Source organism: Prorops nasuta, unplaced genomic scaffold, assembly GCF_024137725.1.
Source record: "Prorops nasuta isolate Cenicafe-Biocafe unplaced genomic scaffold, Cenicafe_Pnas_1.2 PNAS00018, whole genome shotgun sequence".
NCBI classification, from domain to species: Eukaryota; Metazoa; Arthropoda; class Insecta; order Hymenoptera; family Bethylidae; genus Prorops; species Prorops nasuta.
Window position 1 is genome coordinate 3,188,300 of NW_027116815.1, and position 20,857 is coordinate 3,209,156.

Consider the following 20,857-nt stretch of genomic DNA (forward strand, 5'->3'; position numbering starts at 1 on the left):
AGGAAATGCAATTACCACTTCTCCCCCTCCAAACATCAAGACTATACTAAATTTTCTCGCACCTCCTAAAACGCGAAATTATGGAATATGACGTGTGAAAACATTTCATCTATATATATATATATAGTACATACACAGTATATATACCGGGGAGTCTCCACCTGAAATTCCCGTCATTCAATTTGTCGGCTGGCGTTAGAAACAAATTCTTCGCCAGTGCTACACGAATAGACTCGAGCAAGAATTCCAATGATTCTATATGCAGCAGCTGGCATTAAAAAAGAATCGATCGAGAACTTTATGACAAATGAGACGTGCCAGCAAACTTGACGTGTACGTTCGCGTGGTGGAAAAGTGTCAAGAATGAGATTATCAGGTTTCTCGATACATTATGATAGTGGACGAGGGATAATAGAGTCGGTTTACATATGGAAAGTGAGGATAAAAGGAGGAAAGCAGCAGTGGTAGTGGTGGAAGTAGAAGTAGAAGTAGAAGTAGAACTAGTGGAAGTAGTAGTAGAAAGGGAAATTGCGAGGAGTAAGACCGCACGTATTCGAAAGCTATTAGAGTTTGACTGCAGGCGGATCGATATTGGGGTAGTCCCTTCTCCTTGCAAGTTGCCAGAGAAGATCGGGACTGAATTCCTAAGGCATTCAAAGTGTAGAAGACTCTCGGGATAGGAAGGACCCGCTCCTATCGCTCTTGGACGCCTTGATATCTTCTCTCGCTTCTTGTACACGTAGAGGACCTACCTACCTACAAGACCTAGTAATCTGTAATTCCGACAACAGTAACGGGAATGCTGGACGAAATGTCAGGGAAACTTATCCAACCACGCAGATCCGCACCTAGCTCTAACTTATTCTCACCATCCAAGCTATTTTCACGCCCCTATAGAGGCACTAGCTATTTTTCTCCCCCAAGGAAAACCCGTTTCATCCACTCTGCACATTAATTGCATTTTTCTCTCTTCAGCTCGTCCCAACTGCGTTCTTCCCTATATTCACTTTTGGCTCGCTCCACCGAATAAGAAATTCGCACAAGTTCGTTCGTCGGGGATGAGAGAAACAAAAATAATAATAGGTATATATATTCGATGCGAGAAATGAATAAATATGAGTTGGGATAAATGGCAAACTAATTCCAGCTGTCGAGCTACAGGGCAAGGACTTTTTGCTTCGAGGGAACTTTTCGATAGGTGGTCATCGATGTCCGGACCATTCATCTTTGAGTAGCTCCTTCTATATATCCGGATGAGAGACGGGGGAGACAGAATTCGGCAGACACAGTCCACGATGCTTCATAAGGATCGAAGGCGTGATAGATGACATTAGGAGTTACGCGATCAACCACCTACCAGCTTATTCCACTCGCCACAGCCCTACTGCGCTCTTTCTTATACTCTAGCTGCCTCGATCCCTACGCTTTTCTCCTTAAAAAACTCGTTAATCGTCAAACTCTAAACTGATATTGATACAGAAGGGGTTCGTGAAAAATCTAATTAAACTTCTAACTTAACCGGCTAACCGTATCACGATACACTTTTTCCTCTGCACGCAATTTTCCTATCCACCTTGAATCTCTTTCCAATAATTAAAATTGATGTGAAATAAATATTACGTACGTTATTTACACATTCGATGAATCGTGCAAATCTTTACTGAATTTTTGTTCTGGTTTTGTTTGTAGTCGTTCGATCGACAAAGTCGATCGATATGTACAGGATCTATATTTCTTTTTCTATATATATATATATATATATATATATATATATATAGTTAAAGAATAATCGAATAGAAATGTAATATTATATTATAGAATATTTCAATTTGACCAATGATTGCATTATTTTGGAATAGTTCATGGATGAGCAATGGTCTCGGTAAACCCTGTGGTAAAGGAGCTTCAATGCGAATGTTCTGATTGAGGCTAGGACATGGGATAGCATGACACGTAATTGAAATGAGTAGTGGCATAAAGTATAGATAGGGATGGATGGCGGAAACAGAACCAGTCAAGCTCGACGGGTAATTTCGGATGATTCTCGCAGTGTACATACGTACTTGTCACTTATTCCCTATCTTCTCGGAAATGGTAATCGAATTCCCTGTGTAGGAATCGCGGTAAAAGAGCGGGACGACGCCAGGGCCGAGTGCACCACGAATCCTGCTGAATAATTGAGGAGACGAGCGTGCAGATCCGCCGAAACGTTTATCCAATCAGGCTTCTAGACGCAGCCAGCTTCCATATTCCTCCTCTGCATTCGGCTTTCCTACATATATATATATATATATGCAGCAGTCGAATCATCATTCTATCTTAATTTATTATCGCGTGAATCAATTATAAAAAAATTCCATCGATATTTGGCCCTTATTATTATATACATATATGCTATATTATTTTCTCTGTATTATACACTGTATTGTATTCTACCATACTCAACTCCAAAGGGAGCTACATTCACGAATATATATTTTTCAAGAAAAAGGAAATATAGGAGTTAAAGGAAGGTAGGACGGAAGAAAGGATTATTGCGACGGTATTTCGAATATCGTCCGAGGCACGTAGAGTCCCGAGGGCCCGCGCCTCTCAGGAAGTCCGTGGTGAGGCGAGGTTCTGTTGGAAGTAGGTGTAATCGAGGCAGAAGACGAGAGTGAGGACGAGGGATGGAGAGAAGGGACAGAGGCGGAAAGTGATTTCGACCATAACAGCTGCTTCTAGTGGAGCGACGGCAAGCCTGAATGCACTAGAGCTCCTGTGGGACTTGCGGGAGACTGTTTGCCGGAGTGATCCCAAATGGCTAAGACACCGAGCAGACCGCTAGGTTAAGCAAATTCCACCTTTTCCACTATCGCTTCATCATTATCCTTGTCTCGATGGGCGCTTGCAAAAATTCATGATCCTCGCGATTCACCTCAAACACGGGCCTAACCCCCAAATCGCCGCGTTACCGACCCCATTCTACCGCTTCCGATCGCTCCAACAAAGGCGGATTTCTTTCTTTTTTTTTTTTACTTTTTTCTTTCTTCTTTCCTCTTTTTTTCCACGGAATAAAGCAAGAAGCAGACTCCGCTGCGAGCCCTGAAAGGATTGGACACAGTTAAGAGGCGGCACTTTTAAACGTGAAATAAAGCGAACTTCTCCAGATTTACCGCAATTAACATTCGCTCTTGTATAAACATTAGGGTAGGTGGCGGCGCTGAGTGCTTTCCAACGAATAATCGCGCCCTAGGAAATAGACAGTGCGCGCTACCCCCACAGAAAAATTGGATAATTAAAACTTTCGAGCTTCCAAGGGAGTTTATAGTATTGCAGCTGTAACCCAAGCTACCGTAATTGTTAAACTACCACTGCCATAATGAAATATGCTTGTTTCGAGAAATTAATGCGCTCCAGCGTTACCGCGAATAAAATGTTTTTCTCGCTTAAGCTCGGCTATACGACTTAACTGGAAAGTCCTCGCGGTAATTAAGCTTTCCCACTTTTTTTTTTTTTTTTTTTTTTTACCAATACCACTAATATTTAAATTTCATTGATCCTTTCTCGATTCAATATGGACTTTAATGCAAATAGAGACTTTACTAATTTTAATGTGAAATTTTAAATGGTTTTATACGTTTCGAGAGGATTGTTGACATGGTTTTTATGGAATTGGTTCTGTACAAACGCATGGACGTTTATGAGAATTTTAAATTTTAATTGAACTTTGAATCGATGATGGAGAAGTGAGAATTTTTCGTGAAAATTTATCGAGAAGTCATCGGGCGTGGGAGAGCCATATTTACGAGGTTGGGAGTGTTGGGACAAGCACACGTAGCGACATGATGTCCGAGACAGTTTGGCAGGAAAGTAAGGCCAGCCACGTCTCGTCGATATTTCTGGAACGTAAAACGGAGAATGTGGATTACGCCCCTGGAATGGAATAACACGCTGGAAAATGCCCGGATGATGCATACGCCAACTGCTGCAACGAGAAACTATACCGGAAGTCATCTTCTTTTACCTCATCCACGCAGACATCACAAAGCTATTTATTACCCTCGATAGTAAACTTAATCGACTTTGAATCTTCGCTCGAAATCCAATCATAGAAATCTTCTGCTTCTTCGGAGAGCTTGAAATTCATAAAAAAAAAGAAACACCGAATTTTAAGTGAAGGTAATTTAGCTTGATTCTTTATCATTCACATAATAGCGGGATAAAATATGATCGGGAGAGAAAAATAACAAACGAGGAGAAAAAAGAGAAGTATTGGAGAGAGGAAAAAGGAATCTGGAGATCTTTTTAAAAGCTCAAAGGTTTAAGCTCAAAAGATGCTTTCTTCTTACAGTATCCAACGCCACTTTTCCCGCATTCTTCCACTCTTTTTCCACAAGTTGCTTGACACACGTAGCCAGCTCCACTACTGGACCGACAAATATCCTGGCTTCTATCGTTTTGCCTTGGACAAGTGCACATAATGCTTTTCTTTCATTTCACGTGATATAAACTACAATAAATCGCGCTCCCATAAACATCTCTTTGTTGCATCTGACCCATCTGCCTGGTCAAAAAAGTATAGGCATTCTATACGATAGCGCAGTAGGAATGAACCTGACTTTTTTCACCTATTACTGTACATAATGCAACTATTAGATATCTATTTTTAAACCATAACAATTGCGTAGAATCTGACGAATATTCGCCATTCTCTTGATCCAATTAATTATTTATCGTAGGAGTTTGTCGAACTCTTGTCATTTTCTTCGCAAGAAATAATTTTAACATTATGGTCAAATTGTTGGGAAAGTTATGGAAATTTAAAGCGAGATGGAAGATGATTTTAATTTGGTTTGCGATGTTTTATTATTCCGATAAGCGCCTGGCTGGTTCTTGTGGAATGCAATTCTGGGATGGGAGAGATTTTTTCCTGAAGTTGCTTGATACACATGCTCGTACTTGGGAGTCAGCAGCATTCGAGCTTGGACGAGCCATGCGGTGTTCTATCGTTTTGTGCCAAGGCAAGAGCGTAATGTCTTGGTCTGCTGTATAACATGCCTTTACCCCTACCAGCTCGACAGGAATATTGATCTCTTTACCAGTAATTTGAATCTCTCCCATTCGAGCGAGCAATCTCAGCATCTTCTCTCACCCCTGTCCTCCTCCCCCTCCCCACACTCCCACTCCTCTCGTCTCCTTTATCTCGTAATTATTGTCTCACATTACCCACCTCACGTCCTATAATAATTAAACCTTATTGTTACAGCATAATTATTAATTATCGTTATATATGGTATTATATTCACACACACACACAATGATATTCTTGACTGGAATAAATGCTTTCCAGTATTCGCCAAAATGTTCAGGGAGAATGATCCCTGGAGGGATTCAACTTGGAGACACTTTAGAATATCTCGATCACTTAAATAATTATTATTACATAGCTTATTTGTTTACAGCTGTTGAGCCTCTCTTTACATAGGAATCCGCTGGTAATCCTAAGAGAATTTGCCCGGCTGGCCTTAATGCTGCGGGATTCATAATTCATAATCATTTTCAATCAAGAAACTTTGCTTACTTTGCACGACTACGCGAACATTCTGCTGCGGTGAAAGAGAATGTAAAGTCAAAGACCAAGTAAAGCCGGAGCCTCTCAACATTTTCTTCTATTTTCTTGCTTTCCACAATTGTTTCATAAAGCTTGCTCCTACAGCATTCAAACCACCGTTAAGACTCCTGTCATTTTTACTTTACTTTACTCGTCCAACTTTACGATTTAAAACGTTTACGAATAATACTTATTGTTAATAAAATTGCCAACTCACTTATAAAGGATGCATCTCACGAGTATCGAGGAACATTTTGTTCAATACCGATCAACGTTCGATCCATTGGTTTTCGCTTCCGAAATTTGAGCCTCGTTCTAATATTGCCAGATAGCCTCCGGTATAATGTCTGCATTAAAAATTTGGTAGTATCGCGGATGACATCTTTTGCATTGTAGTGGTAATGGTGAACAAAAATGCGAGTGAAATCCTTTAAGCTGAAAAGACTGAAGAATTTATCACCACTACCAGAGTATGGGGCATAAAAAGAGGAGGAGGAAGAAGGGAGAATGATGAAGATGGAGAAAAGAGTCGCCCAAGCTAAAACTGGATGGTACGAGGGATTATCAGATGAGACATAGGATGAAAAAGCAAAATAGGGAACCGGGGATTGGCTAGATAATAATATTATAAGAGACAGCCAACGAACAAGCTTAAGAATAGCCACGGATTCTTTAAGAAATCATCGCTGAAGCAGACCTGACGGGAAGGTAGCATAAAAAATTTCATCTTCTTGCGACGGCGTCTCCGAATATACGATAACCCAAAGCAAAAACCGGCTGGATGGATCAAAATGAGACCGTTTAGCTTTCTTGCCAGAAAATCTCCTCGGCATAACGGGCCATTTGCTATGCTCTTGCCCTGTTTTGTTTTACCTTCTTGAGATTACACTCTGTGTGTCGGTCAGTATCGACCGACCGCGGCTGAAAGCCTGAAAGGCCGTCTGTCACTGCGGGCGAGTAGTAAATTTCCTAAAGTACGAAGAGAAGAAGAAATAAACGATACTCTAACGCGGCTCCATTAAACGATACACCACCGGCCTTATTTACGATTCTTTTACCGAGAATCATCAAATCTTTACAATTTTCGCCCTCCACTTTTTATCGAATAATTTATTCATTAATTTATTGCCTCGCGCAGTATTTAATATTTTTTTTTTTAAATCCATCTCTTATAGGTCAACTCATTCGATTATTACTGCGTCTAAAATTTGCTTTCGCGTTAATTAATTGACTACCTCGCGTACTGCCATATATTATTTTTTACTGCAGCGCTCGTACCACTAAGAATAAAGAATAGAAAAGTAATTTGTAAAAAAAATTCTGACTGACAGCAATACGAATATTTTCGACGCTGAAAAGTTGGTAGAATCGGGCTTTTGAAATTCGAAAAATGAAATTGTCGGCCCTCTCGACATGGATCCACTATTGCCCTATTATGTCAGAGAGCGATAACCAGACAGAGCCCGCTAAAAAATTCACCTTTCAGGGATACTCAGCGAAACTTTCGCGTATTTCTAGTATTTCTATAACAGAATTGAAATCTGCAGGGGAAAAACTTGTTTTCCAAAATACTATGCCGATTCGATCAATACCATTAAATCATGCAATTTAAAGCTGTTGAGTAGACAGCCGGATAAAAGTTCGAAGTTTCGCGAAACGGGACAGTGGCGAGGAAAATAAAAATACCTACTGCGAACATCGTTCTATTTTCAAATTTATCAGATTGGTTAAAACAGACCTTTGGAAACAGCGTTGCTTAAAAAATTCATTTCTATACGGTCGGAGACGAGGAAACGGATAAGGGAAATATTTGAAATATGTATTAGTAATTGGATGTAAGTTACGTTCGGTGGAGAACGGTACAAGGGGAGAGGGAGAAGACGAGGGACCTTTTTATGTGGGGAAAACAAAACAGCGAGGGAGCCAGGGTGGCAAATAGCGCGGAGCTTGTATGGCCTGATACTGAGTAGCCGAAGGTGCAAGGGCGCGTTCCTCTTGGGCGAGGAGCGTTCAGCCGGTATGCAGAATGTCGATATTATCCGGGAGGAAAGCGGCGTGTGGTATGTGCGTTACCTATACAGCTAGACTGCTCTAAACCGGAAGGCGAGTCATATCGCATCTACCGAATCCGCCATCCGGTATGCGATCGTTCCGTAACCACGCAATACGCCCGACGGTAATCCTTCCACTCTCAAATTCTTCTCTCCCCCCCTCCCCCCCACTCTTTCCCCCTCCAAACTTCTTCCAGACACTCGCCTTACAACCCTTTTCTGCTTTATCTCCACCCCCACCCCTCTCCTCTCTTCACCACACAACCCCGTCATCTGACCTTCTCATCATTTCTCCAACAATCCATCAAACTCTGACCTTTGGTCTCACGCTGCTCTTCCCTCGATAAACGCTCTGTTTGCATCTCGTTATATCCGAATATTTGTTTACGATTCGATACCGTATGCCGCTGAAGCGATGCAAATACAACGTACACGGTGACTATTCAAACTGTTCCTTCGGAAGCTAGAAAAACATTTACCCCGAATATTGCCGATTGATCAAACGAAATATTTTTATAAATGATACAGCATCTGTGTGCATACACGCTTGTTCGCCAAACATCATTATGCAATTAATTGGACTTTAATTGTTTACATGAATAAAACTAATATTCGTTATTTTATTTATGATTAAAAGCACAGTATTAATCAATTTACTCGATGGTTGAATTATTTAGCTCATGCTCATTGGTTAATTATTTTCATTAACGTTGTTTAACTATCGGCTTAAACATATATTTATTTGTTATTAAATTTATTTTTCATAGTCCGGTTGCTTTGTCGATTTTACCGACAAATGATCCTGCTCTTTGTTACCTATGGTCGTATTCACGTATAAATCCTAAGAGGAGTGCCCCTTTAAAATATATACAGGATATGTAACGTAGATGGTAGATTTGAAGAAGAGAACCATGGATACACTGGATGCGGAACGACATTGCCCATAAGATGGAAACCTTGTACCATCGGTGAATCAAAATATATAGAGTAATACAAAAATTTCGCTTTTACATCATTTTCCATCATTATAGGACTATTTTTCTTTATGCCTGAGGGTAAAATTGGTTTAGTGTATATGTAAAATGGAAGAAAATTATCGCCGAACAATGATTATAAGTGAAATTTTACCGACAACCAACACACACCGAAAAATCCCACAACCACTACCCAATACCCATAGAGTTAGCACTACAGGAAGCTGTTTTATCGACTATTGGACAGTTATCCATGATGTTTCTATCGGGAGCAGAGCAGCTTACATCGAAATGAAGCAACGTTAACATTCAATCAATTTCTCTGCAAGTATTTTTCTGCTCTATTCAGATATAATGAAAGTCACAAAGAAACGTTACAGAAAATAAAGCATCGAGGATAAAAGAGATTTGCAGTACAATTATCGCTACTTTCGATTCATGTTCCGTTAAATGCACTTTCCTAAGCGAGTTAAAGCGTCATGTGAATGGGAAATTGATTAGCGATCATGAATATAATGAAAGAGAGCCGAAGAAAGGAATAAAAATCCAAATACGGAAAATCAACTGTTTCCCGATCACCATATGAAAGCGAAAGTAGCTCCCGCTCCCCCCGTACTTCGATCCTTCCAACTAAAATTTTCATAAAGAAACATTCACGGATGAATTAAGGACTTTATATGCTTTTTGCCCTCGTTAAAGTTAAGTTTTCCATTTTGCAACGACAATTCGGGAAATTACAGCTAATATAAAGACGGAAAGAAAAGGCTAAATAGACCATACGGCTTTACATACCAGTTCCACGGTGTGTTGGCTTTTATTATTTTTTCTATGGCTCAGTTTTATCGACGCCACTTTCCTCCAAATGTCTCGTAATCTCCCTTTATGTCGTCTATAGCATCCATTTCCAACAAGTAAGTTAATAAAGTCTATAAGTTATTCCAATTACTTCTAGGAAAAAAACTTTTGCAACAAGGGATCCCGCATTTTTGTATTTCAAACTTGCTTCTAAGAAATTACTTTTTATCAGGTCTATGAATCGAGTGAGCGATTGGGATAAATAACGATCGATATTGTTGCAACTGGATCGTAGGTCTTTATAATACAATTTATTGAAATGATCGAGAAGAAACTGCGGCAACGGAAGTTTTTTCGCAGCATACAGTGTATGCAAGGAAAAGATTTTTAGACATTTTTTCCCCACAAATAAATAAAAACAGATGATAATTTCAAAGCAGTTAAGACTTAAGACGGCGATAGATGACAAAAATTTCTACTATTGCAAAAATTCGAAAAGTCTTTAATAACACCATTAAATTTTCTTTCGGTTATTATCTCGCCACTTTGGAGCTGTTTGGAAGCGTAACGCCAAGTTTAACGGCGCGAACTCGAACTGTGGTAGTCTCCGAGGGTAGATAAGTAGATAGTCCCGGCTTCTCCAGTTTGAAGCCGTTGCATCATCGAGAATCCCGGATCTTGTATGTAGTATTATTATATCCATTATGCTGTCTTGCATTTTCCAACATGAAAATCTCCACTTTTTATTCCTACCATTGTCCAACAATTTTCTCTCCCGAGTTATTTATTGCGAATTCTTATTCTTCGCGTCTCGCTCCGTGTCTTTGCTCTCCCTCAATTTCCTATAGCGCTTTATTCGTTCCTCTCGCGGTGTAATGATATTTTTAATACTTTTTGTCCTAACATCTTTAGCGCGAATTTTGCACAAGCTTCGTTGATCGTGTCAATAAAGTTGATAGGTCGGCCGGATCGTTTACGAGAGTCGTAACAATTTTCGCTGGAACGGGAGGAAGAGAATTCATTGCGAGTTTTGCGGTTTGTTTACAGGTATTCCACCCGGGTCCGAGTTCGCCTGGGCTAGAATTTTTTCAAGCTATTACGCCAGCTAGACGCATTCTTTTATGCCGGTCAGTGATAATTCAAGAATTGCATTCGCAAAGCCCTCGTGGTTGAACGACTTTGGAAGAAGGCAGCACCGCCAGCGGCCAATTGCGTCTCGGGCCAGCTTGGGTCCCGCTTGGGGGGCCTATATAGTACCCTTTGCTGACTCCCGTCAAGCAGATTTCCTTCAGTGAGCCGCACATCTAACGCGGACCATCCGTATAGCCTCTCTTGCAACAAACACCATATATTCCCTATGTATTTCCCAGTGAGTGTTAATCATTTTCTTTTTCTTTTATTTATAATCTCTTACTAGCTCTGTTAGTCTCTCTTTCAAATTCTCAAATATCTCCTCAATTCGAAAAGTGACGATAATCTACTTTTCTCATTGTTCCAAAAGCTGTATATATATATATTGAAAGCAACCGTTCGAATAATATCGAGAAAAGCGTTCTTCTGCCTTTTTCGAAAGTGCGATAGGCTAGCATAATAGTGAAAAAGGTGATGATCAATAATATTATAACCATGAACTTTTCACAGTTACTTTTCTTCGCCGTTGTCGCGGCGGTTTCCGCGCAAACGGAAAAACCGGGACAGAGAGATGTTCGCGCACCTCAAGGTCATATCAAATATAGCGATCCTAACGGTGAGTCGATCAGTTGTATTTTATATTAATTAATAAAAGTTTTAAAGTATCTCGTTAATAGTGAAAAATATTATTACACCGATTTTCTCTTCAACAAAGTAACACAATCGAGTGGGTATAATTGAGATAATGAGATTCTCATTGCCATTATAGAATCCTTTCTATCTTTATCTGAAAAACAACTTTCAATCTCATCGATCACCGAGAGATAACAATCAAATTATTCTGTCCATCAAGGATTGAAGGTAAACTGGAAATTCTACAATCCAAAGCAGCAAGCTCAGCTTCAAGCTGCGAATTCTCAGAGATCCCAGCGTGCCGAGGTTGGCACGGATTTCCCTGGTCATCCAAGATTCATTCAGCAACAGCAAAAGGATTACGAGAATCTGCGCGGGCTACAACCGCAGAAGGACCACACGAGGATCGCCAAACAATCGCAGAGCAGCTTCTTGTCGCCTGGAAGTCATTTCGGTCAAGATAGTCTGTTCAAGCAGGAAACTCAGTTCAGCCCTGAAAGTCTCTTCAAGCAGGAAAGTCACTTCGAGCAAGAAAATCCATTCAGACAGGAGAATCATTTTGGCCAGGGAAGTCTCTTCAGGCAGGGAACTCAATTCGGACACGAAAGCTCTTTCAGGCAAGACAATCAATTTGGTCAGGGACCCAGATTCCCTCAGGAGCAACAGCAGCAACAGCATCAATTTCAGGGAGAAAAATTCGCCCAGGGCCCTAATAAACCACAGCAATTAGACCAGGACCAATTGACCTACAGACCCTATTCGGACGTTCCATCGCACATCAAACAACTCCTGGTACGAACTTACGAACCGCAGAAACCCTACGTCGATCCTTCAGCATTCATCTACTCGAATATCCAGCAACAACCGGTTCAGCAAGAATCCAGTAGAGCTGCCCATCAGTTCGAAACAGAGGCACCCAGGTATGATACGTTGCGGTTTGTACCATTCTTTTTCTTAAAAATGAGTTCGAGGCTTCTGCCTGCATATCAAGTTATTACTCGATGATGAAAAATCCAGGTGAATAAAAATAAAGACACACGCATTGCAGGTACAAGGAGAGCTTCCGTTCGGAATCCAGCCAGGCATCACGACCCGCATCGCTGAGATCCTACGACAATGGTCTGAGCCAGCAACAATCTCGCATTCAATACAGAACGGATTTCGAATTTCCAAACAGGAACCAGCAACAATCGGAGCTACGACAGTTCCATCGGCCCACTCAGGTCGATCAGCAAGTGCACAATCAGCTTCCATTCGTCCCAGCGCCAAAATTGAACTTGGACAAAAACATGCCAACCGAGATCCAGCAACTCTTGCAGTTCCAGGCTCAGATACCTTACGACGTGATAGCCAACAGAATTTATTACAAGCCCAAGACACTCTTCATTCCGAGACCTTTGTCGGAGGACGCCAAAGCATCTCACTCCTACAGGAGTGAAGTGATCTACCTGAACGACGGAGAGATCGATCCTGATCGTACCAAATCCAACGAGGATCAACGTCAATGAACACTTCTTTATATTTCCATTTTAATTCCATTATTTCACTTTGTAGGTACGCTTTATCGTTTAGAGATTTATTGTAATCCTGACCATCGGACGATTGTTCACCTTAAGAATCGCTCGTCCGGATTAGTTATGAGTTGTTTGCCGAACATTATTTGTACAAATAAATTATTTTCTGTTTAACGTTTCTCTATTTTCTATTAGCGATGGTAATGACGTGGCAGATGAATGATTTATATTATAGGCGTTTGTTGCGTTACGTTGCATATAGCGCATGGGATAAAGCGGAATAACGAGTGAAATTTAATTGTAAGCGAGGTGGATGGGAGAAAATCGTCGGATAAATTTTTGCTTTGCCTGGCTGGACCAATGGAAGTTGGAAAGTGAAATTGCACTAATCTCGGTTAACAATTAAGACATTCCGATTGAAACAAATCTATCAACGCATATATAAGCTATAGATATATCTTGCCTAATTAATTGAATTCAACGACTACAGAAATGATGCTTAATAACCGATTTATTTATTCATTAAAATAACAATCGGACTACGAATTACAGGAATTAACTAATTTGGTTAAACCATAGGAAGTACCGCGCTAAGTAGTAAAGCATAACCGATGTAGCGTGAAATATAAATGACTAGCATTCGTCAAAATAATAATCATACAAAGTATAAAGGAAATGAGAAAAATAATAATTGAATAAAACGAAAAACCACAAATTTTATATAATCGTTCCAGCCTTCCTATTGAGATCTTTCCGCGATAAGTATAATAAAATAAAGTCAAATGATTTTCTAAAATTTCTTGTTAGCAGCTGATTTTATTGGATTTCACAACGAAAGTGAGTATTGCATTTCTCCGGATGAGGAAGGTGTGCGATCTACTTTCGTGGCCTTCACGCTTCGGGAAACGCCGTTAAGGTGCATGTATATACGTACTCTCAATACTCTCGATAGAAGACACGTGCGAACCATGCACGAGTCTCCTGGCAACTTTCGTTTTTACTCTACTGTCAAGACGTCAAATACTAGCCAGAATCTAATCCTCCCGGTGGCTAAAAATGGCTGCAGAAAAGCAGAACTCTCTTCAGCTCGAGCTTCCTCGATTGCCAGTTTTTAACAGATTGAAAATGCTTACCTTACAAACTTCCGAAATGAATTGTATCGATGAAAATCAGTCGCGAAGAAGAGAGTCTTCCGACGAGTTCAGGCAATCGCATCGCGTTGGAATGCAATGCAAAACCAAGTTTCTCGTGAGACTGCAGCAGCGATTTAAAGGTTACGGTGCATTGACCTGGCACATCGATAGCTCCCGTATGTTCGTGTTCAGCAACGACATTTTCTTTTCCACGGAGAACGATAAAAACAATCGGTCATAATTTTTCCAGGGCTTTCTAGCGTCCTTTCTCCTCGGACCATTCAATTTTTTGGGTAATAAATTAATTCGCGCCGTGCTACGTATATTCCGCACCAACTCAGCTTTAATTCTCCAGCCAACAGTTTCTTTCTACCTTACTTCATGAGAATTTGCTCTGTGAATTAATTTCTCAAGTTTTTATCCGTCTGCTTTACGAGTATAACGGATCAGATGGTTTTAAGGATAATTGGAGAATTAAAATTTTAAGATTTAATTATCGCTGTGAGTTTTAAGAAATAATTTTATGGATTATGCGTCTCGGCATGCGTATCTTGATTTCATGTGCCAAATGTGTAAAGAGGTTCATCGCGTGAATTCCAGTAGAGACTGGAGGTGGTTTGACTGTGTGGACAGCGAGTCACATCCCCGTCGCCGAAAGGGGCCCCTTTACGAGACTATAAAGTTGCCTATAAAGTTGTTCTGGTAACCACGCGACCGGCTCAGAAACTCTCCACCCTCGAACCTATCGAGCTGCTCGCCATGAATTTACACGTAAGTTAATCAATCCCCTCTCATTCCACACTATCATCAAACCATAAACGCTTCCCATCTGAATTTTCATAAATGTATAATGACCTGATCCCTCTAATATTAACGAAAGATCACACTATAAGCCGTCCTTGTTCTAACCTTTACTAAAATATCCAGTCTTCTTATTTAATTGAAACGTGTGTTAATAATCTCTCATTATCAGGCTTTCTGTATAATTATATTCATAAGCAGTTTTACAATTAAAATCCTAGTCATGTATAAAATTAATCATGCTGAGTGTGAATTAATTTCTAATGTGCTCATTCGTTTAAGAATTGTGAAATTTTAGTTTTTCAAAATTTGCAGTAGAAGATATTTGAAAATTGGGATAAATGACGCGATTGGCGAGAATCTGGATAATTTGATAGTAAAGTCTGCAAACTTCCGGTTCCAATTTTTCTCCCCTTAAGTACATTTTTCTACTTGTCAAACTCGTAGAAACGCTTACACCAGTCAAGGCGTGTACAGGTGACCAATTTATGCTTCACTTTCTACGGTTGACCGTAATTCCTGTTGCAACACTAGACTCGTACTATTCCCTGCAAGCGTTCATCTCTTTTCCTTATTATCCTCTCAACTGCACAGCATTGAGTGCAATAAAAATTCGTTATTCGTCCGCGTCAATTCCAAAACAATTTCATCCAATATATCTCTAGAAACTGTATGCTTTACGACTATTTCCGAAAGAATTGATTCATTTTTCTTAGGCTTCGTATTTACCATCAAAAATATATTATGCATTTTATTGAATTTTATTGTGCATCAATTTCACTATAATTAACATAAAACATTTAACTGATCAGCTGCACTTCGATGTCCTCCGAAGAAGGAATGTTCGGTAACATTACGTCAGCGTCGACTTTTATACCTACAACTTGTATATTCCCATATTAGAAAACCATCCAGACTTTCCCTTTCAATCTGATTCATCCTGTGGCGAAACTCCGCAAATTCTATAATTTCCCATTTCGACATTTATCGACACTCGAGAAGTTTTCGCATAAAAGAATTGAATTCCTATCGTCCATGCCGCATAATAGAATTTCTTTGCATAACATTTACGTAAATGAGTATAATTCGCTATTATTACAAGTTAATGAGTAAAATATTCTACAATTGTGCAAGGGACGAATTTATCCGGTAAATAATCTAACGATTTCGTTGCAGATTTTATTGCTGATTTGCCTTCCCATGTGTTTGGCGCAATTTTCTATTCAAGGACCGAGCGACGGAAATCGCGTTGCCCAGGGCCTCAAATATAGCGAGGAGAAAGGAATCGAGTACACCGATCAAAAAGGCAATAAAAGAAATTCATATTTTGACAGAGTTAATGCCTCTCCTCGTCAGAATCGGATAGTTAAGCATTCCTTCGAATTTCAGCATCCTTAGGAGCTGGGGATTTCAGCATTCAGGGAGCGAGTGATGGGAACACACAATTCACGATACAAGGTGCCACCGATGGACATTCCAACTTCCAAATTCAAGGACCTCAAGATGGGGGAGCTGCCCAGTTTCACATCCAGGGTGGACCGGTAGCTGGAGCCAATGCACAATTTAATATACAGGGTGCTACCGATGGTCATAGCCAATCCATTATTCAGCAACCTTACGATGCCAATCAGCAATCAAATCGAGCCTTGCAGTACAACGATCCCAGTGGTAAATTATTATAAATTTTGAATTTAACGATGGGAAATAAATCATATTATATTTGCATGAAAAAGGTTTGAGAGTGAACTGGAAGTCGTATCAGCACAGAGGACGTCAACAGCCACAACAACAATACCAGGAAGAGCAACAGTACGTGAAGCCTGTTCCACAACGAGTGATTCCTCAGAGAGCTGCCAGACAGCGAGTACGTCAACAACAACCGCTTCAAGAACCGCAGCTTCAGCCACAAACTCAGCAAGCTCACGTTCAACCACCTAACTACACACCCTACGAAAATGCACCACCAAGTATCAAGCAGCTTCTCCAATACCAAGCACAGATACCCTACATTAATATTATACCTGAGCATTTAAGGTATTTTCAATAGAGCATCTTGTCCCGACAAGAATAAGTTTATTAAAACCTGTTGATTTAATTACAGGTTCGACACGGAAGCTGCTCAACGAGCACAAGCAGAGCAGCTAAAGGCCCATTATCAAAACTTGAAGGCAGAACCTCCACAGTATACGCAATACAGAGCTAGCAAGCATCGTCCTCAGTCGAGGGAGAAAAGAGAAGCACAGGAACCGGACCTCAGTCAATACCGTAGAATCGCTCAACCGAAAGCTGAAGCCTTGCCCCAATACTCTACAAATGTGCCTTCGAGCATTCAGCAATTGCTGAAATTTCAAGCACAAATACCCTATAACATTATAGCTAATCAGATCACTTATCGCTTGGAAAAACCATACGTTCCACAACCCGTTAAGAGCCCTCAGCAATATCAGCAACAATCCGAGCCCCAGCAACCCATCTATCCAGCACCTCAAGCAGAATATCAACCCCAGCAACCAACCTATCAGGCACCTCAATCGGACTACCAACCCCAGCAACCTGATTATCAGTCGCAACAACTTAATTATCAGTCTCAGCAAGCTGCTTATCAGCCCCAACTCGCTGCTTATCGACAGCAGCAAGCGGCTCCTCAAGCCCAGCAACCTTCGTATCAACTTCCCCAGGCTCCTCAGAGTCCCCTTCAACAATACCGAACCAAGGCCGCTTTTCCTCGAGGTCAGTCTCCCTATCCTCAAGGCCAACGTTTCCAAGGTCAAGGCATTCGTCCAGTGACCGAAAGTCAATATTAAAGAAATAATTTACAAAATTCATCCAAGATCGCTTAATAGAATGTATGCAAGTATTACTCGATATAGGAAATTTGGGAATTGTCTTTGGCCTCTTGATGATAATCAGGATAATATAGGGATTGAGGAGACAGACGCCTGCGTGACAAATTCAAGGAAATTGTAGATTGGTTAAATTGGAGATTATCTCAGATTTCTTAACGATTATCCGGATTATTCGACTAGCAATAATCATGCTAGTCTAAAATCGGTCAAGAATCATGGCTGAAGAAAGTGCTCTCGCCTAGCGCGAAAAATCTCTAATTTCGATATGCGTGGCTGGGAAAGTTAGCACTGGACTCTCGGCTTAACCAAGCGTGATAACCGTTGGCTTGCAACAGGAAACGCATGGATAATATATCGAGCTACCTGCTAGGTCTCGCAATTAGCCTCTTGCAATAGCTGATTGGCAGAACTAAAATTGCCAAGCGAAGAATCTTAAGATTGCTGCCATTTATCTCATCATTCGTTCTCCATTATCTCATCAATTATTATTGCGTTAACCATTCGCTATTTTTAGGTTACGTTTACGTTCATTATTACTCATTATCAGACTCTTTGCTGTTCGTTTAATCGTTTGTTTGTTCGATTATCGCTTATATATATGTATGCCAAATGTGATCCAACTCCAAAATTTTCTATCCTATTACAGGAAGGAATATGTATATTTTTAATAATAAAACCTGATTGAAGCCATGACCAATTGATCATTATTCATTATAAGTTTATTGCCATAAGATTATATATATATCATTGAGCTTTCTGATCTAAGCACGCAGATTTTAGCACATTGGCTGCCACGTTAAATTTCTTTCCACGTAATCCATATGGACCTGCCAATCACTGGCGACCCCCAAGGCAGTCAACGTGTTAATATTGCACTAAGTAGAAATTTTATTTCTTACGAAATCAAATCTATTAAAAGCAGCGACTATAGTTTCCCGTGTAAAACATTCTTATTATTACATCATTTAACTGACTGCTCCGATTCTCGCGCACTGTCAGCTTTCGAGTTTCGCGTGTAACTAAAAGACATATTGTTCAAAAAGTTACATCTTACAGTCTGAATAAATTTTATTACTTATTAATTAATATCTTTACAACTAAAGACACGTACGTCATCTCGAAGAATATAAATTCTGTAATTATACAAATAATGAAATGAAATCCAGAGTCAATTTTATATTTTGTAGAAGAAATTAAAGGCTCTGTATTCTTGGACATAAATAACGACGATAGAAGGCGTGAATAAAGAAGGCAGAGTTATGGCTTTCTCGTTCTAGCTAGTTGTCAGTGAGATAATTTCTCGATTATGGCCGAGTCTAGTGCAACATGGCTTTGGTGTTTCATGGAGCAGTAGTTACTTCCTGTTACTACGGCTTAGGGCAGTAAGTATCGTTGGCATTGCGTATTACGTATTAGAGTTGGTGAGAGTGGAGGAAGGGAAAAAATGAGCGATACATGAAAGCTGGGTTGGGCTGGCCTTATAGAAGTCACCACGAGACGCGGAGGACAGTTTGCCCGGGTGTCTCTCGAAATCCTAATCGCCATGAAGTTTCTAGTGAGTTGATATCCATAAACACCCCATAACTGTCTCCTTACAAACGAATCTGCTCAGAGAAAGTTGCTCCACTTTTCTTCTATAATTACGAAACGCACTAATTATCCTAATTAGAAGCTTTACTTCTTCTCCTTTTTTTTTACCACCAATTTCCATTCGCGAGTCCTTATCCCCTTTATTGCCCCTTAACTCGCCAGCTTTACTTTGGACCGTCCAACGCGATACTTGGAACTTTCTAACTACTTACTGGACGTTAAATATTTTTTGTCAATTTGTGTTCATTTGCAGGTTTTTATTCTCGCCGTGTCGCCGATTTACGCGTTTCGCGTTGATCATGAATATTTTTTCACACCTATAACTGGTATGTAATGAAAGTTCCTATATATATATATATATATATATATACATTCCGTTCGATCAATTAATAATTGTTTATCTCTAATTAATCTTTGGTGGGCACACAGATCACCTTCGAGAAAGAAGGGCAGCGCAACACTACCGACCGGTTTCCCAAGCGCCTGCACAAATACAGCAATTATTGCAATCTCAGCAAGCTCGCGATCCAATTGTTCACCTTCCACCCCAGCCTCCCCCTCAATTGACCGGAGGACAACGCGCTGACCCTCGTCAGACCACTCAGGCTCAATTTGCCGCTTATCGCCCACAGGTTAGTTTTGATCCTTTCAGCTTTACCATATTAATAATATTTTCGAATAAATTCGTCCACCAAGTACAATTAGCGTTGAAATATTGAAGGAAAACGTTTGATAAATTAATTTGATTACAGGTACAGTACGGGAATGCTCCGCAGCAGCCTACTTACCAGGGAATCACACCGAAAGTCGTGCCACTGCAAGGAGGACAGCCAGCTGCTCAGCACGGCTTTCAACAAGCTCCGCAAGCTCAACAAGCCCAACCTAATTATCGCGCTCTGTACAGACCAATCTCCGCTCCTCAAGCAGCTCCACAATACCAACAGCAGCAGCAGCCACAATACTCCAGCAAGTTACCAGCTCACCTCCAGCAACTCGTTCAACTACAGGCACAACTTGGTAATCCACCCCAGCACAGTATTCCTATCCCAAAACAATAACAAAGATTACTAAAAACATCAAAGAAATAATATTCATCGCGTAGTATTTTATTTCTTTTATTCGTTCCTTTTTTTCTTTCTCCAATTATCTCATCGCTTTCTTAGATATGTATAGATAAATCACCACACTAAAACTCTTTCGCGTTTCAATAGAGTGAATTTTCTGTAGCTCTGTATAATACTATTATTTAAACGCCTGTGTAAATAAATGATTCACCAAGCTTATTAAGTGCACCGTGTCTTGAATATTGTTTTTGTCGAAAGCGCGAAGGTTTTCCATCTCTTTCTCTCATCCGCCTTTCTCAATTCGGTGTTTACAATTAGTTTTGCGTAATCGACGAGAATTAATCAGCTCAATTGCGAGAGGAAATAGAATGAAAAGTTTCTAGACAATAGAAGTGGAAATGCGGTTAAGGGTTAGTAGCGAAGATTTGCAGGCCGAGGAAAGCGACGCTGAGGGAGAAAAGGGGGAATGCTGGAAGCGAGAGCGAGAGCCGAAGGGAGAGTGAGCGAGAATGAGAAAGAGAGAGAGAGAGAGAGTGGGGAATGAAAAGGGGATCGTTCGCACCGTTGGTTGCTCACGTATCCCGAAGGGCGTATCTCATCCTTCGTGTGTATTCCCCCCTCCATTTATCCCACCGAGCGTTTCCGCTCCCGCACCCACTTTTGCTCTCCGTCAACCTTCTCCCTTCTCCCTTCTCTCGTGCTCGTGCTCTCGCTCACTCTCTCTCTCTCTCC

General features: G+C 40.5%; 3 protein-coding genes across 4 annotated transcripts; all 3 read left to right on the forward strand.

Annotated features, from left to right (window-relative positions):
• The first annotated feature begins 10,696 nt into the window (after positions 1-10,696).
• Positions 10,697-13,142, forward strand: LOC136779959 (uncharacterized protein DDB_G0290301-like). Of its 2 annotated transcripts, none has more exons than XM_066737933.1 (4): positions 10,697-10,782; positions 11,055-11,160; positions 11,398-12,112; positions 12,226-13,142. In XM_066737933.1, exons 1-4 carry the CDS (start codon positions 10,771-10,773, stop codon positions 12,683-12,685), a joined length of 1,293 nt encoding a protein of 430 aa, XP_066594030.1. In that variant the 5' UTR covers positions 10,697-10,770; the 3' UTR covers positions 12,686-13,142. The 2 variants fall into 2 exon arrangements, with proteins under 2 accessions (XP_066594030.1, XP_066594031.1); XM_066737934.1 differs by having other exon boundaries at positions 11,398-12,097.
• Positions 13,143-15,660: 2,518 nt separating this feature from the next.
• LOC136780295 (transcription factor SPT20 homolog) lies at positions 15,661-17,429 on the forward strand. The gene is made up of 5 exons (XM_066738579.1): positions 15,661-15,726; positions 15,802-15,931; positions 16,015-16,293; positions 16,359-16,659; positions 16,727-17,429. The coding sequence occupies exons 1-5, from the start codon at positions 15,661-15,663 to the stop codon at positions 17,427-17,429; spliced, it is 1,479 nt and encodes a 492-aa protein (XP_066594676.1).
• A 1,574-nt stretch (positions 17,430-19,003) lies between these two features.
• On the forward strand, positions 19,004-20,119 carry LOC136780296 (uncharacterized protein DDB_G0285291-like). Its single transcript, XM_066738580.1, has 4 exons — positions 19,004-19,026; positions 19,315-19,387; positions 19,491-19,693; positions 19,814-20,119. Exons 1-4 carry the CDS (start codon positions 19,015-19,017, stop codon positions 20,117-20,119), a joined length of 594 nt encoding a protein of 197 aa, XP_066594677.1. The 5' UTR covers positions 19,004-19,014.
• Positions 20,120-20,857: the final 738 nt, after the last annotated feature.

Bases quoted from the DNA above. Each gene is read 5' to 3' on its own strand.
- LOC136779959 (XM_066737933.1), top strand. The intron at 11,161-11,397 runs GTGAGTCGATCA...CTGTCCATCAAG, and splicing joins CAAATATAGCGATCCTAACG to GATTGAAGGTAAACTGGAAA. The intron at 12,113-12,225 runs GTTTGTACCATT...CACGCATTGCAG, and splicing joins CCCAGGTATGATACGTTGCG to GTACAAGGAGAGCTTCCGTT.
- LOC136780295 (XM_066738579.1), top strand. From the start codon at position 15,661: ATGCCGCATAATAGAATTTCTTTGCATAACATTTACGTAAATGAGTAT. The intron at 16,294-16,358 runs GTAAATTATTAT...TGCATGAAAAAG, and splicing joins GCAGTACAACGATCCCAGTG to GTTTGAGAGTGAACTGGAAG. The intron at 16,660-16,726 runs GTATTTTCAATA...ATTTAATTACAG, and splicing joins ATTATACCTGAGCATTTAAG to GTTCGACACGGAAGCTGCTC.
- LOC136780296 (XM_066738580.1), top strand. The intron at 19,388-19,490 runs GTATGTAATGAA...GTGGGCACACAG, and splicing joins TTTTTTCACACCTATAACTG to ATCACCTTCGAGAAAGAAGG. The intron at 19,694-19,813 runs GTTAGTTTTGAT...ATTTGATTACAG, and splicing joins TTGCCGCTTATCGCCCACAG to GTACAGTACGGGAATGCTCC.